Raw genomic sequence first — 16,940 nt, forward strand, 5'->3', positions numbered from 1 at the left:
CTCTCACTTGGGCAATGCCTTTGTGTTTGATGGCATGTTGCAGAATAGAATAAAATAGAATAGAATTCTTTGTTGGCCAAGTGTGATTGGATACACAAGGAATTTATCTTTGGTGCACATGCTCTCAGTGTACATAAAAGAAAAAAAATATATTCATCAAGAATCATAAGATACAACACTTAGTGATAGTTATAGGTTTCTAATAAGCAATCAAATGTACTAGGAAACAAAACAATATAAATTGTAAAGATACAAGCAATATGGTTATAATCATAAGTGGGAAAAGATACAGTAGGTAATAGAAAGATGAGAATAATAATAATAATAATACAGTCTTAGTAAATAGTTTGAGAGTGTTGAAGGAATTATTTATTTAGCAGAGTAATAGCATTTGGGGAAAAAACTGTTCTTGTGTCTGGTTGTTCTGATGTCAGTGCTCTATAGTGTTGTTTTGAGGGTAGAAGTTGAAACAATTTATATCCAGGATGTGAGCTGCCTGTAGATATTTTCATAGCCCTCTTTTTGACTCGTGGTCAACAACCATGTCAGTCCCTTAATTCATTATCTGAGAAAGTACATTAATTCCAACTTTAGCTCTACATCCTGTTTCTAAATTATGACTTTGCCTCTTATTTTGGCATTATGAATAAACTTTTAGGACTTTTTTGAGGCTTTTGTAATGGTATGTCATTTTAACATCCCCTTCCTTGCCAAAAGGCAACTTAAAAATAATACTGTACATACATACGTACATTCCTGACTAGAATTTTATTATTCTTGACCTGGATTTAAAATACACTTCTGGGGGGGGGGGAAGTGAGGGGGATATTTTCACTGCAGGCATACTAGTGGTGGAATATTTTCTACAAAGGGCAATATGTTTTCGCAGCTGTGGATTTTGAAATTTGGGGGGGGTGGATAAAAGAATTTTAGCTGGTGGTTTGCTTTTAGGTAAGATTTAAAAGCCATCACTGCCTCTTTTGTTAACTGTCTTGATAATATTTTTCTTTCAGGGACTAGTGACGATATTATTATCCTTCCTTCCTTCCTTCCTTCCTTCCTTCCTTCCTTCCTTCCTTCCTTCCTTCCTTCCTATCAAGCATTGAACACTTCTCCCATCAAATAATATAAAACAGTAGTTAAAATCTTCATACTTCATCCAACTTAAAAAACTTTGCTGAAAATATCTTAACAGTCTTTGCAAATTATGGTAATTTCCAGATTAGTTTATCCCCAGCAAACTGTTAGTCAGCCTTATTTCCAAAACAAAGCAAGTGCATACAGCTTGTAGTCTAGCTAACAAAAATAGGGCTTGATATTTAAATACCAGCAAACCTTAAAAAAATAGTTACTTGGCAAAAGAGAACAAAGGCAGACAAGGAGAGGAAGAAATACAAAAATATTTGTATCTCTTCTCTCTCTCCCTCTCTCTCTCTTTCCCTCTCCCTCCCCCACTTTCTCTCCCTATGTACCATGTTTACCCCAAAATAAGACCCAGTCTTATTTTCTTCTGGGCTTCAAAATAACCACCAGGTCTTATTTTCAGGGGATGTCTTACCTGCTTACATTAGGACCACTGCAGCCAGGCCTCCCATGCCCCAACAACTGTCGCATTGCTGCCTGACTTGTTCTGTGGCTGCTTGCAGCCACTTGTGGCCAAATGCTTGTGGATCGTTGTGCCGTGGCACCACTCACAGCAGGAGGCTGTGTAGTGCACGGTGCCATTGTGTGTGCAACAATGTGTCACATGGCCTTTTGCCACAAGTGGCAGCACCAATGCGATGAGCCACATGGCGGCCGCGCTGCAAGTGGCCACAGGAGAAATTGGGCAGCTGCTCAACAGGTGTTGGAGTGTGGGAGGCCTGGCTGTGGCAGTCCTAAGGTGAGCGAGTGCAGGGCGTGAGGGGCAGCTCCACCCTCCACCCATACTCTAGCTTGATTTTTGCATATGCACCTCACCCTACCTTATATAACTAGATGGTTATATAGGGGATGGAGTGGGCGGGACTTAACTAGGGCTTATTTTTGGAGTAGAGCTTATTTTTGGAGTAGGCACAGGTGTGAAAATCGAGCTAGGTCTTGTTTTTGGGGTCGTTGTATTTCTGGGGACCTTTTCAGAGACTTTGCAAACAATTACTATTATTTACTGTACGATGAGAACATGACAGAAGAGAGGAAAGTATTGGAAAAAATGCTATGTAATTACCATGTAATTATACATAATTTTCCCCAATACCATGTAATTAATTCAGTGAGCCGTGATGGTGCAGTGATTAGAATGCAGTATTGCAGGCTAATTCTGCCAACTGCCAGCAGTTCGATCCTAATTAACTCCAGATTGAGTCAGCCTTCCATCTTTCCGAGGCTGGTAAAATGAGGACTCAGATTGTTGGGGGCAATATGCCGAAACTGTGAACCGCTTAGAGAGGGCTGTAAAGCACCGTGAAGTGGTCTATAAGTCTAAGTGCTGTTGCTATGTACAATCCCAAAAGAAATACTCTTTCGTTATTCCAGCTTTAATCCTTTAACGTACGTGATAGTAGCAGAGATAGACAGGAGGACACTAGGAGCTTCCCTCCTGTGTTCTGCACTATTAAAGAAATAATTTGGTGGTAGGAGTGATATACACTAGTTCATTTCACGGTTTGGGAGCAGTGTGTATTTATATACCTACCAGGACCTGATCATTCTGGGCAACCAAGGTCAAGCCAAAGGACATATTGAAAGCATCTTTTGGTCCTATAAGAAATATGCAGGGATAAAGATGAAACCATTATCCAGTGTACCTGGTGCTTCTCCAGCATAAATCCCTACCTGCAAGTGGACAACTTTAAAAAATGCAGGAAGGACTCTGAATAATTCATTTCGATCCAGAACCTTGTGTAGCTCAGCCAAGGTTTGAAGTCTTTGCTGTAACCTAGGTTCAGCAGTTGACTACAACTTGCTACCCTTTGGTCTCACCCCCTGTTCCTCTGAATTTCTTTGGAAATGCGATTTCTTTCCTCTGAAAGATACCCAGGAATGTTCCTCTGTGGCCAGATCCTTCTCCAGTCCTTGCAGAGGGGTAGAATTGGAACTCCCAACCCTACCCTTCACCTTGAATGCAACCATCCAGCTGGGAAATTGAAGGGTTCTTCAAACCTACTTGGGATACTAATCTGTTTGCAATCACCCGAAGGGTAAGTGCACTGGTAGACTTTGCCCGTTTCATTCACCCGTCCTGCCTCAAATGGGGCCCCAACGAGCACCCTGGAGGGGAAGAGAACAGAAGGATGATTAATATTTGCACAAGCCCTCTGGCATGGTTGACGGCTGACAAAGCAGAAGAGGCAGGAGTAGCAGTCTCTAGCAAGAGAGAAGAGGAAAGAAAGCAGTTAATGGGTGATACTGATGGATTGTCAAAATATGCAGAAAATATTATGCTGATCTCGGGAAAATATGAGAGAGGGATGGATATGTAATTGAGGATGGATGGATAGATAGATAGATAGATAGATAGATAGATAGATAGATAGATAGATAGATAGATAGATATAGATAGATATAGAATAGAATAGAATAGAATAGAATAGAATAGAATAGAATAGAATAGAATAGAATAGAATAGAATTTTTTTTATTGGCCAAGTATGATTGGACACACAAGGAATTTGCCTTGGTGCATACGCTCTCAGTGCACATAAAAGAAAAGATATGTTCATCAGGAATCATAAGTTACAACACTTAATGATAGTCATAGGGTACAAATAAGCAATCAGGAAACAATCAATATCAATATAAATCATAAGGATACAAGCAACAATGTTACAGTCATACAGTCATAAGTGGAAGGAGATGGCTGATGGGAACGATGAGAAGATTAATAGTAGTGCTGATTTAGTAAATAGTTCAACAGTATTGAGGGAATTATTTGTTTAGCAGAGTGATGGTGTTCAGGGAAAAACTGTTTTTGTGTCTAGTATGCAGTGCTCTATAGCAGTGCGGTAGCAGTGTTCTCCAGCAAAGCTGGCTGGGGAATTTTGGGAGTTGAAGTCCTCCAGGCTTAAAGTTGCCAAGGTTGGAGACCCCTGTTCTAAAGTATCGTTTTGAGGGTAGGAGTTGAAACAGTTTATGTCCAGGATGTGAGGAATCTGTAAATATTTTCACAGCCCTGTTTTTGATTCGTGCAGTATACAGATCCTCAACTGAAGGCAGGTTGGTAGCAATTATTTTAGATGATAGATAGGTAGATAGGTAGATAGGTAGATAGGTAGATAGGTAGGTAGGTAGGTAGGTAGATAGATAGATAGATAGATAGATAGATAGATAGATAGATAGATAGATAGATAGATAGATAGATAGATCACAGAGTGAGAGAGATTAGAAATAATACAGTAACTTATATAGAAATACAAAGATTTTCATAGCTATTATTTTATTAACAAGGAATTTGCCTGGTGAGTCAATGAATGTAGACTAATATTTTGCTAGCTCCACTGTCAGATTCTTCAGAGAAGATCTGAAATTGAGCTGAATCAATGTCATGTCTTAATATATACAGCTTCTGTTCTACAAAGAGCAATGCCTGGAACAAATCAATGACTGTCTTCAAGAAACAGGATTGCAGACAAGGAAGAAGTAAGAATAGAAAACGAGAGTTGAAACAAGCCAGCCTGAGCATTGCAATGAATGTGGAAACCAAATTAAAAATTAAATTTCCTCTTACTTATTCTTAATCTGGGCGATACTTATGCCAAAACTCTGACTTTGGCCTTTAAAGATTGTTGGGGTATCCACATCCACACTGAATCCGTAGCACCAATGCACCCACACTGTTGGAGATAAAAAGACTTTCACTGAGCCTCTTAAAATCACACATTTTTTCTCAAATTATATTCCCTCAGGAAGACAGAACTGTAAAGAGGGCTAGACTGATGGATTTAAGGAGGCCCAGAATTCTACTTGGAATTATCTCCCCTCCCCCCCCTATCAAGGAGGCAGAATCAGGAATATGAGAGTGAGGGTGAGGATTTGTTCTCAAGCTTGTGGGTTGGTCTCCGAATGTTTCGTTACCAGGCTAGATAATATCTTCAGTGGAGTTTAGGGGATATCAATGTCACCTATTTCCCTATTTTAACCCTACTGTATACAAAAGGGGTGTAGGAAATGACAGCCAGAATCCTCCAACCCCTAGGAATAACAATAGCCCACAAACCCACAGCCACACTCCACCAGAAATTATCCAGAACCAAGGACAAACTACAAAAGAACGAAAGAAACGATGTAATCTACAAAATCAATTGTATTGCAACCAGTAAAAGTTGCAATCATTGCAACCAATTCTACGTGGGACAAACATCACGTTAATTAAAAACCAAGATCCACAAACAATGGCTGGCAGTCAAATGCCACAATCCCAAATCCTTAATCTCTACCCACACTGACATCAAATAGTACCAGTTTGATTGGAGCAACACAAAATCATTGGCTACGCTACCACCCGCCATGCTCGTGAGTTCATCGAAGCCTGGCACTCCACAAGCAATTCCAGCAACAGACACATTGACCTACAACCAGCCTACGAACCTCTCAGAATCCAATTCAATCACACAGCCAACCAGGGACAGCTGACTTCCCTGAAAATGTTACTTAGCCTGGTTAAAAAAAAACGCTCAGAAAGCCATGCAGAAGCTCGGAGAACAAACCCTCACCTTCATCTTACACCCAAGCTACAGATATTCCCTACTACTGCAAAATTAGGAATACTTTTGCTGGCAGGGTAGGCTAGTAGTGACAAAATAAAGATACCTTGTAGATGTAAGTAAATCTTTTTTTAAAGAAAAATTCAGTGTTACCCATTTCACAGATGAAATACCCCTTAGCTACCTGGGGTATTATGATTTCCTCCTTTAGAAAGGAGAAGCAAAAATGGTTATTATAAATTGCTTTGTCCTGTGGCATTCTTAGCACAGGTAGGTGTGTTTGCAAAGCTGGTGATTGAGTCTCAAGTCAATTTGCCCCAGACTGCAGCTAGTGACTTTTAAACCAAAAAGCAGCAGAGCTTTTTAAACCAACACTTAAGAAAAGAAATATGAATTTTGTGGTTGAAAGTCACTGAGTTTTGCACTTGGAGTTTACAAGTGTTTTATGTTTAGGATCTTAATTAGGACAAAGAGATTAGTGAGATAGGGAGGAGGGGGTCCCCAATTAATGCCCAGATTTCCTTTGCTTGGGACACTCACCTGTGCCCAGGTAGAAAAACATCGATGGAAAATCCATGCCTGGGAGAATAAGAAATTAGTTTGCAGTCAGGTTGGTTCCAAAGGAAAGAAAGATAAGAAAAATCTTTGTGGGACCTTTGTAGGAAATTTGCAATCTGGTCTAATCTGAGAGAGGTTTTGTTTTTATGTTGAGAAGGAAGTCCAGCCCTCAAAGGGCAGAGAAAGGTGGGAATAGGTGTTAAAGCAGGCTGAGAAGCTGAGACAGAGTAGAGGATTTTGGTTCATTACCAAAACGTGTTTTAGAATTAGTGTGACTAAATTAAAACAGAACAAAAACTTTCTTCTTCTCTTTGTTTCCTGTCCCCAGAGACTTAACTCATATTAAAACTAGTTTTTGTTTAGCAAAAGCATAGATGTGCTTTGTTTCAATTGTTTCAGTTGCAGCCAAAACAATGGAAAGTTCAGGAACACCTTAAAGATTAACAGGTTTCATGATGTAAGGTTTCATGGACAGCATCCAGGCAGAGGCTAAAAATATTACCAATAGGTAACAATAAAATTGCCGATTGGAGATGCATAACTTCGCTGGTCCACTAGATCAGGGGTCTCCAACCGTGGTCCCTTTAAGACTTGTGGACTTCAACTCCCAGAGTCTGAGTGAGTTGGCTGAGAGACTCTGGGAGTTGAAGTCCACAAGTCTTAAAGAATAGAATAGAATAGAATTTTATTGGCCAAGTGTGATTGGACACACAAGGAATTTGTCTTGGTGCATATGCTCTGGGTCTACATATAAGAAAAGATACCTTCATCAAGGTACAACACTTACAACACTTAATGATAGTCATAGGCAGTGGTGGGATTCAAATAATTTAACAACCGGTTCTCTGCCCTAATGATTTCTTCCAACAACCAGTTTGTCAAACTGCTCAAAAGTTAACAACCAGTTCTCCCGAAGTGGTGCAAACTGGCTGAATCCCACCACTGGTCATAGGGTACAAATAAGCAATCAGGAAACAATATCGATATAGAATAGAATAGAACAGAATTTTTATTGGCCAAGTGTGATTGGACACACAAGGAATTTGTCTTGGTGCATATGCTCTCAGTGTACATAAAAGAAAAGATACGTTCATCAAGGTACAACATTTACAACACAAATGATGGTCAATATATCAATATAAATCATAAGGATTGCCAGCAACAAAGTTACAGTCATACAGTCATAAGTGGAAAGAGATTTGTAATGTATTTGAAATTTTGGAGGGAAATTTGGGCGGGAAAATACAGGTTGCTGATTGGCTGGTGCCTCAGCCAAATACTATATAAAGAGAGGTGTTTGCCTGTTGTCTTTCGCTGGGTATCACAATAAACTAAAGAGCTGTTGTCACTTGCATCGTCTCCTGCCTCTTCATTGCCCAAACTTAACATTGGCGACGAAGGTGGGATATTGAAGGCAGCGAGACTAAGAAAAGAACTGAAGGAGCAACTTAGTTTCAAACCCAGCCAGTTATCAGGGACGGATACATAGCAATGTCTAGCTATACGCCGCCAGCGCCATTCGACCCAGCTAAAGAAAAATGGGGGTCATACATGGCTCGCTTCGAGTGTTTCCTCAAAGCCAACGAACTGCAAGGAGTGTCGGATAATCGAAAGCGTGCTTACTTCCTGAGCCACTGCGGACCAGAAGTCTTCGATATCGCCGAATCGCTGTCGGAACCAACGCCGATTCAGTCGGTACCGTGGCCAGTGCTCCAGACAACGCTACGAGCACACTACGTGCCGGTGCCATCGAAGTTCGTGCAATGTTTCGAACTGAGGCAAAGAGTTCAGCGAGAGGGGGAGATGATCAGCGTGTACATGGCCGCATTAAGGAAAGCCGCAACCCACTGTGAGTACAGGGACTTGGAGGACACTCTATTAGAACAACTCATTTGTGGGGGCCGGGACATCCAACTACAGAGGCAGCTGCTTTCGAAAAGCAACCTAACCCTATCGATAGCCCTAGATGAGGCCAGGGCGCATGAGATGTCCACCAAAGTGGCAGAAACCTTACAGAAGCCGAACACGCCTAATTCCTCAGCGAAAGCGACGCCGATTCACAGCGAGGAAATCCAGGCAGAGTGGGAAGAGGACGAAGAGGAAGAAGTTTTCCACACCAGGAGGCCAGAAAGAGGCGACCGTGACAAGTGTGTGAGTTGCGGAGGCCAACACCAATGACAGAATTGCAGGTTCAAAGACGCAATTTGTCGGCGGTGTGAAAAGAAAGGACACATAGCTCAGGCGTGCCGAGCCTCCCAACCTTGCCGCCTAAAATTCAAACCGGCCAATCAGCAGGGCACCGGTCCCACGAGGCGGCCAGGGATTGGCCAATTCAAAAAAGGCGCAAAGTCGAATCACACCACTGTGCGAGTGGGTCACGCATTGACACGACTGGAAAAGAAAATATTCACCAAGACCTACATCGAAGGAGTGCAGTGTAAAATGGAGGTGGATACCGGCTCATCAATCACAATTATGTCCTGGGACACAGTCGCAAGGGACCTGCCAGAAGTCATGAAACGCCAGCTGCAACCCCAAAAGCTGAGAGTGCAAGACTACCAGGGAAACCGAATCCCTGTTCGAGGAGTCACGTCGGTCAGAGTGAGATACGGACAATTCAAGAAAACCCTGCTGATCACCATCGTCGATGGAAACCTGCCCAGCTTGCTGGGTCTTGACTGGTTCCGAGCCTTGGGAATGGGCATCACCGGGGTTCACAGCGTCGGCAACAACCTGAAGGACGAATTGTTGCGGGAATTCGAGGACGTTTTTCAAGACAGCCTGGGCAAGTACGTGGGGACCCCCATTTCATTCAATTTAGACCCCCAGATAGCTCCGATTAGGCTAAAAGCAAGAAGGGTTCCGTTTGCGCTCAAACCCAAAATAGATAGGGAATTAGACAAACTAGTAAACCAGGGAATCCTAGTCCCAGTCGACCATGCAAAATGGGAGATGCCAATAGTGACCCCAGTTAAACCGGACGGATCTATCCGTATTTGTGCTGACTATAAGGCAACGGTAGCAGAACCACTACATAAGCTGCTAGCAAAAAACGCTGTGTGGACTTGGGGCAGGGTTGAGGCTAAGGCATTTGAAAGCGTTAAAAGACTTTTGTCCAGCGACAGCCTTTTAATTCAGTATAATGGGACATTGCCATTAGTATTGGTTTGTGATGCATCACCCTACGAGGTAGGAGCTGTCCTCAGCCACAAGTTACCGAACAGTTCGGAAGCCCCTATCGCATATTTTTCCCGCACGATGTCGGCAACAGAAAGGAACTATAGCTAACTAGACCGGGAAGCGCTTGCCATAGTCTCTGGGGTAAAGAAATTCCACGAGTATCTGTTTGGGCAGCGATTTGAAATTGTCACAGACCACAGACCTTTATTGGGACTCTTGGTGGGGGACCGTCCAACACCGGTTGCATTATCGCCCAGGCTGACCCATTGGACTATTTTCCTGGCAGCATACTCGTACCAACTGTCTCACTGACCGGGCAAGGATTTGGGACATGCGGACGCATTAAGTAGATGCCCATTGCCAGAGACTATTGAAGACCCAACCCCAGGGACACTGGTCTTGTTAATTGACTCTCTGGATTCTGGCCCGGTCACGTCCATGGAAGTGACAAGGGCATCCTACAAAGATATTATTGTCCGGACTGTAATCGGCTGGGTGCAGAGGGGATGGCCATCTGCACCGGGTGAACGGTTTAAAGAGTTTACCAAAAAGCGTTCTGAACTGTCGGTACAAGGGGGGTGTCTGTTATGGGGGGATAGAGTGGTTATTCCAGAGAAATTACGAGGGCATGTCTTGGAACTATTGCATGTGGGCCACCCAGAGATTATGAGGATGAAAAGCCTAGCGAGAAGTTATGTCTGGTGGCCACAAATGGACAAAGACATTAGCAACCGGGTGGGGAAATGCCAAGCTTGCCAGGAATCAAGGCCACTACCCCCAATAGCCCCCATAAGGGAATGGGAAAAACCCCAAGGTCCTTGGTCTAAGATCCACATAGACTTTGCCGGGCCTTTTCATGGGCAAACCTTTCTGATTGTGGTAGATGCCTACTCGAAGTGGTTGGAAATTATACTCATGAAAACCACAACAGCTGAGGCCATAATAACAGTATTGCAGTGACTATTTGTGACACATGGGCTACCCGACACCATAGTGTCTGATAACGGCCCACAATTCACGGCCACCCAGTTTGAGGGGTACTTGGCCAGAGAGGGCATCCGACATGCCCTCTCGGCACCTTTCCACCCGGCGACGAATGGACTTGCAGAATGCTTCATGCGCAGTGCCAAGGAAGCATTATCCAGAATTAGCCCAGGAGATTGGCAAGCCAAAATCGACACCTTCCTGGCAGTCCAACATAGACCACCCTGTGTGGCCACCGGCCGCAGCCATTGGAGTTATTAATGGGGAGAAGACTCCGGTGCCACTTAGATTGGTTAAACCCAACATACTCCCCTGATGGGTACCAGAATACGGGGAACAAAATTAGAACAATGACCACGGGCGACCTGGTATGGGCACACAACTACAGTGAAGGTCCAGCTTGGTTAAAAGGAACCATTGTGGGAGTGACAGGCCCAAAATCGTATGTAGTGGACATGGGGGATGGCCAAGTGTGGAAACGCCACATAGATCAATTATGAAGAATACAAAACAATCCAGACACCAAACAGCCAGACCCTGACTACCAAATATTTGAACCAACAGCTAGCTCAATCCCGGGGCGATCGGAGGACTTAGCTGAATCAGAAGAAGTCCAGCGACGCCAACCGGTTCCTCCAGAGGACAGCAGGGACGACTTTGCCAATAATCCAGGGCCGGAGGGCCCAGAAGAGGAGCTGGGAGGAACAAACAGTCCCTCCAACCAGCTCGACTCCCAGGGAATGAATTGCACAGGTCAGAAAGAGTTAGGAGACGCCCTGTCTACCTGCGTGACTACGTGGAGAAATAACATGCAAATTTTATGCAAATAATGGGCTAAATGCGTTCTGGGAGGGGAGGAGTGTAATGTATTTGAAATTTTGGAGGGAAATTTGGGCGGGAAAATACACGTTGCTGATTGGCTGGTGCCTCAGCCAAATACTATATAAAGAGAGCTGTTTGCCTGTTGTCTTTCGCTGGGTATCACAATAAACTAAAGAGCTGTTGTCACTTGCATCGTCTCCTGTCTCTTCATTGCCCAAACTTAACAAGATTGGTGATGGGAACAGTGAGAAGATAGGGCAGATATAGTAAATAATTTGATAGTGTTGAGGGAATTAATTGTTTAGCAGAGTGATGGCCTTCGGGGAAAAACTGTTCGTGTGTCTAGTTGTTCTGTTGTGCAGTGCTCTATAGCGTCGTTTTGAGGGTAGGAGTTGAAACAGTTTATGTCCTGGGTGTGAGGGATTGTAAATATTTTCACGGCCCTCTTCTTGATTCGTGCAGTATACAGGTCCTCAATGGAAGACAGGTTGGTAGCAATTATTTTTTCTGCAGTTCTAATTATCCTCTGAAGTCTGTGTCTTTCTTGTTGGGTTGCAGAACCGAACCAGACAGTTATAGAGGTGCAAATGACAGACTCAATAATTACTCTGTAGAACTGAATCAGCAGCTATATACATATATCTATCTCATAAGGATACAAGCAACAAGTTACAGTCATACAGTCATAAGTGGAAGGAGATGGGTGATGGGAACGATATAAGATTAATAGTAATGCAGACTAATGTGAATAGTTTGACAGTGTTGAAGGAATTATTTGTTTAGCAGAGTGATGGCGTTTGGGAAGTAACTGTTCTTTTGTCTAATTGTTCTGGTGTGCAGTGCTCTGTAGCATTGCTTTGAGGGTAGGAGTTGAAACAGTTTATGTCCAGGATCTGAGGAGTCTGTAAATATTTTCACAGCCCTCTTTTTGACTCGTGCAGTATATAGGTCCTCAATGGAAGGCAGGTTGGTAGCAATTGTTTTTGGTAGCAATAAAAGTATAAATCCTTACTGCCATCTAATGGAGAATTTGAGGTTTTCAGTCCAAATACTGTTTGGCAATCTTAATTTTATGAGAATGCCATTGCAACATTCTTATAAACTTTGCTTGTTTTAATTTTTTTTAGCTGATCTTTATGATTACTCTGTCAGCTCTGCAGCCATTTTCCCCCTCCGCCTTCAGGGCTGCCACAGTGGAGATGAGTCGAGCTGTGGGAACTGGAGGGTGGCAGTAGAGAGAGCTGAGGGACTATAGCAAAAATAAAATTCTTTCCTCTGAGAACCAAGGGCTTTCCCACCACGTACAAGGAGGTGGGATCTGAAACCAAGTGACCCTTGGACTGTGACCTGATTGGACATGTGATAGACTGCATGGGAGGGGGGAAAGAAAATGTTACTTTTAACTAGGGGAAAACCCTGAGGGGGGTTTAGAATGGGGTTTCCACAGATGTGCCAATATGACATGCCTAATAAATCTATACTTTGGGGAGCATCCCTGCCTTGGAGTTTTGATTCCGTTGGGTGTGTTACTTGGAACCTTGACATACTCATTGCAGTCAAGCAAAGCATCCAAACCCTTAATAAAAGTAATAAGGGAAAACAAAATTTAAAAGCAAGTGAAAATCCTTGCAAAACTGTCAGTGCAGAGCGCAGATCATTGTAGTATTGCTCTTCTAACCAGCAGAATCATAAACCAGGATTTAGTCACATTGTCAGCACTGGTGATGTGACCTAGCTGGGTTATAAAACATCTGCAATAATATAATCATAGAATCATAAGGCTGGACCTTGAAGCCTTCTAGTCTAACCCCGCTCAAGTCTCATACTATCCCAATAAAATGGTAGACCAATCTCCTCTTGAAAACCTCCAGCGATGGAGCACCCACAATGCATAGCTGTCAGAAAAATTGTCCTTACTTCTAGGATGTTGACAAGCTTCCATCTACATTACTTCTTGTTCTGTCTATTGGCTCCCTAGAAAATAAGTCAATCCCCTCTTCTTTTGTTGGCCCCTCAAATACTGGAAGACAATTATCATGTGTCCCCCCTCCTTTTCTCCAATTGGCTAGACCTATCTAGGTCCCTCAACACCATTCAATTTAGCCTCCAGGCCCTTAATCTTCTTTCTTGCTCTTCTCTGCATATTTTTGAGGTTTCAAATATTTTTTTTTTGTATTGTGGTGACCAGAACTGCACACAACATTCCTAGTGTGGTCATTGTTGCAAGCAAACATGACTGCAAAAGCAAACATGCTCAGAGAACATCAAAGTTTAACCCTAAACTACTAATATTCTCATTTTTTGAAAACTATCTCTAATCTGGTTCTTGGGTCTTCCAACAGTGAAGCCCTTACCACTATACCTTGATCATTTTCTTTTTCTCTTTATTTCCATGCTTTCTAGTATTAGAGCAGGGGCGTCAAACTCGATTTCATTGAGGGCCACATCAGGGTTGTGTTTGACCTCTGGGGGCCAGAATGGGTGTGGCCAATTCAACGTCACTCGTGTCAGGGACACCTGTGGTGGCCTGAGTACTCTGCTAGTGAAAACGGGCTCCTAAGCTCTGTTTTGGCTGCAATGGCCTTCTGCAACTCTCTGCCAGCGAAAATAGAGCTTGGGAGGGCTACGCACAACCCTCGCGAGCTCCACTTTCACTAGAAGAGGCACCACCGGTCCTTCACTGTTTCCAGGGCGGCCCTGCAGGCTAGATCTAAGCACCCTATAGGCCAGATCTGGCCCACTGGCCTTGAGTTTGAGACCCCTGTATTAGAGCCTTCTCCAGAGAATCAGGTCTTTCCATAATATGCCTAAAGTATGGTAATTTCAACTTGTTTTTCACAATTTGTCAATTTGTGTTTCACAAATTATCATCTGTGCTTTGAATGAGAATTCTAGGTTGCGATAAAGGAGAATATTTGTAGCTCAGGGTGTCAGGGTTCCAAGTAACACCCCCCCAATGAAAGAAGACTCCGAGGCTAGAAGTTCCTCAAAGTTCCATTTTATTAGAGATGTCATATTGGCATATCTGGGAAAAGCCGAATCTGAAAGCTTCAGGGTTTTCCCCTCCCACAAGAAGGTCCAAGTCCCTTCCCCTGCACCCACATGTTCATCACATGGCCCAATCACTTCACCATCCCAACTGTAGATGCCTCCCAGCCACACCACTCCAGGTGCAGGGCAGGATGTCCTTGACTCTCAGAGAAAGGAATGTTATTATGACTATATCTCCCCTGCTCCAATCAATCCCCCTTCCCAGTTTTCCACAGCACTAAATGTGGCAGGCCTGAAGATCCAATGCAAAAGATGGCTTCCAGGCCTGACACAGGGTTGAAATGAGGGCTCCTTAGTACTTGCTGAGCTTGGTTGTTTTCTTGCAGACGTTTCATTACCCAACTAGGTAACATCTTCATGAACTACCTCAGAGAGACAAACTACCTCAGAGAGCCCAAAATTGTAGGTTGATTTGTTTGATGACTCACTTCTTTATTTTCTTAACTGTCCATGTTAATTTCAGAGACTTCTGCCACATCAAAATTCAGGGACTTCCGGTTTGGCACCGTAGGTGATGGCGGTGATCTTTACGATCACCAACCTCTGGATTATGTGGAATCGCTAGGACAGCTTAAATCTGCTGCCCAGCGGTTCGGGAAACCCCCTCTTCGGGAGAAGGAGAAGGGGTGAGCTGAGGCAGAGGTTGAATTTCCTAAAGCCCCTGAGAAAAAGGGTTTGAAGGGTTAAGTTCCTCCAGTAACCAAGTGCTCCAGATCCGAGGATTCTTCTGCTTTGCGGAACCAATCACCACGACCAAACGCCGAGATTTATTTTGGACAATAAAGGATTATACGGACAGAACGAAAGTGGGAGAACTTTAAGCAAGTAGCCAAGCCGATTCCCGATACTTTGTAACAAGCTTGAAAACAGCAAGAAAATGGAGCGAATTGTTAACAAGTTAACGAGTGGAAAGAAAGTGATACTTTCAGCGTGTGCCTCTGCAGTTGGTAATTTGTATGTTACTTGCTGCTTTAACTCTTTGCTGCCTGCTGATAGAATCTAGGAGATTTTTAAATACTGCTTTAAAAGACTGTGTTTTCAGAGTTAAGAAGATTTAAAGTGAATATTAAGTTGGAAATAAATAAATAAATAATTACTCTGTAGAACTGAATCAGCAGCTATATACATATATCTATCTCATAAGGATACAAGCAACAAGTTACAGTCATACAGTCATAAGTGGAAGGAGATGGGTGATGGGAACGATATAAGATTAATAGTAATGCAGACTAATGTGAATAGTTTGACAGTGTTGAAGGAATTATTTGTTTAGCAGAGTGATGGCGTTTGGGAAGTAATTGTTCTTTTGTCTAATTGTTCTGGTGTGCAGTGCTCTGTAGCATTGCTTTGAGGGTAGGAGTTGAAACAGTTTATGTCCAGGATCTGAGGAGTCTGTAAATATTTTCACAGCCCTCTTTTTGACTCGTGCAGTATATAGGTCCTCAATGGAAGGCAGGTTGGTAGCAATTGTTTTGGTAGCGATAAAAGTATAAATCCTTACTGCCATCTAATGGAGAATTTGAGGTTTTCAGTCCAAATACTGTTTGGCAATCTTAATTTTATGAGAATGCCATTGCAACATTCTTATAAACTTTGCTTGTTTTAATTTTTTTTAGCTGATCTTTATGATTACTCTGTCAGCTCTGCAGCCATTTTCCCCCTCCGCCTTCAGGGCTGCCACAGTGGAGATGAGTCGAGCTGTGGGAACTGGAGGGTGGCAGTAGAGAGAGCTGAGGGACTATAGCAAAATAAAATTCTTTCCTCTGAGAACCAAGGGCTTTCCCACCACGTACAAGGAGGTGGGATCTGAAACCAAGTGACCCTTGGACTGTGACCTGATTGGACATGTGATAGACTGCATGGGAGGGGGGAAAGAAAATGTTACTTTTAACTAGGGGAAAACCCTGAGGGGGGTTTAGAATGGGGTTTCCACAGATGTGCCAATATGACATGCCTAATAAATCTATACTTTGGGGAGCATCCCTGCCTTGGAGTTTTGATTCCGTTGGGTGTGTTACTTGGAACCTTGACATACTCATTGCAGTCAAGCAAAGCATCCAAACCCTTAATAAAAGTAATAAGGGAAAACAAAATTTAAAAGCAAGTGAAAATCCTTGCAAAACTGTCAGTGCAGAGCGCAGATCATTGTAGTATTGCTCTTCTAACCAGCAGAATCATAAACCAGGATTTAGTCACATTGTCAGCACTGGTGATGTGACCTAGCTGGGTTATAAAACATCTGCAATAATATAATCATAGAATCATAAGGCTGGACCTTGGAAGCCTTCTAGTCTAACCCCCCGCTCAAGTCTCATACTATCCCAATAAAATGGTAGACCAATCTCCTCTTGAAAACCTCCAGCGATGGAGCACCCACAATGCATAGCTGTCAGAAAAATTGTCCTTACTTCTAGGATGTTGACAAGCTTCCATCTACATTACTTCTTGTTCTGTCTATTGGCTCCCTAGAAAATAAGTCAATCCCCTCTTCTTTTGTTGGCCCCTCAAATACTGGAAGACAATTATCATGTGTCCCCCCTCCTTTTCTCCAATTGGCTAGACCTATCTAGGTCCCTCAACACCATTCAATTTAGCCTCCAGGCCCTTAATCTTCTTTCTTGCTCTTCTCTGCATATTTTTGAGGTTTCAAATATTTTTTTTGGTA

The 16,940-nt window shown here is 43.0% G+C and overlaps 1 protein-coding gene across 1 annotated transcript in view; it reads right to left on the bottom strand.

Annotated features, from left to right (window-relative positions):
* LOC131198065 (integrin alpha-M-like) overlaps positions 1 to 2,784 on the bottom strand; it is a 45,513-nt gene extending 42,729 nt beyond the window's left edge. Inside the window, exon 1 of the mRNA XM_058182575.1 lies at positions 2,675 to 2,784. Within this exon, the coding sequence (XP_058038558.1) occupies positions 2,675 to 2,719 (45 nt within the window). The 5' untranslated portion in view covers positions 2,720 to 2,784. The remainder of the gene's footprint in view (positions 1 to 2,674) is intronic.
* Between the last annotated feature and the right edge of the window lie 14,156 nt (positions 2,785 to 16,940).

This window comes from Ahaetulla prasina, chromosome 4 (assembly GCF_028640845.1).
Source record: "Ahaetulla prasina isolate Xishuangbanna chromosome 4, ASM2864084v1, whole genome shotgun sequence".
Classification (NCBI taxonomy): Eukaryota; Metazoa; Chordata; class Lepidosauria; order Squamata; family Colubridae; genus Ahaetulla; species Ahaetulla prasina.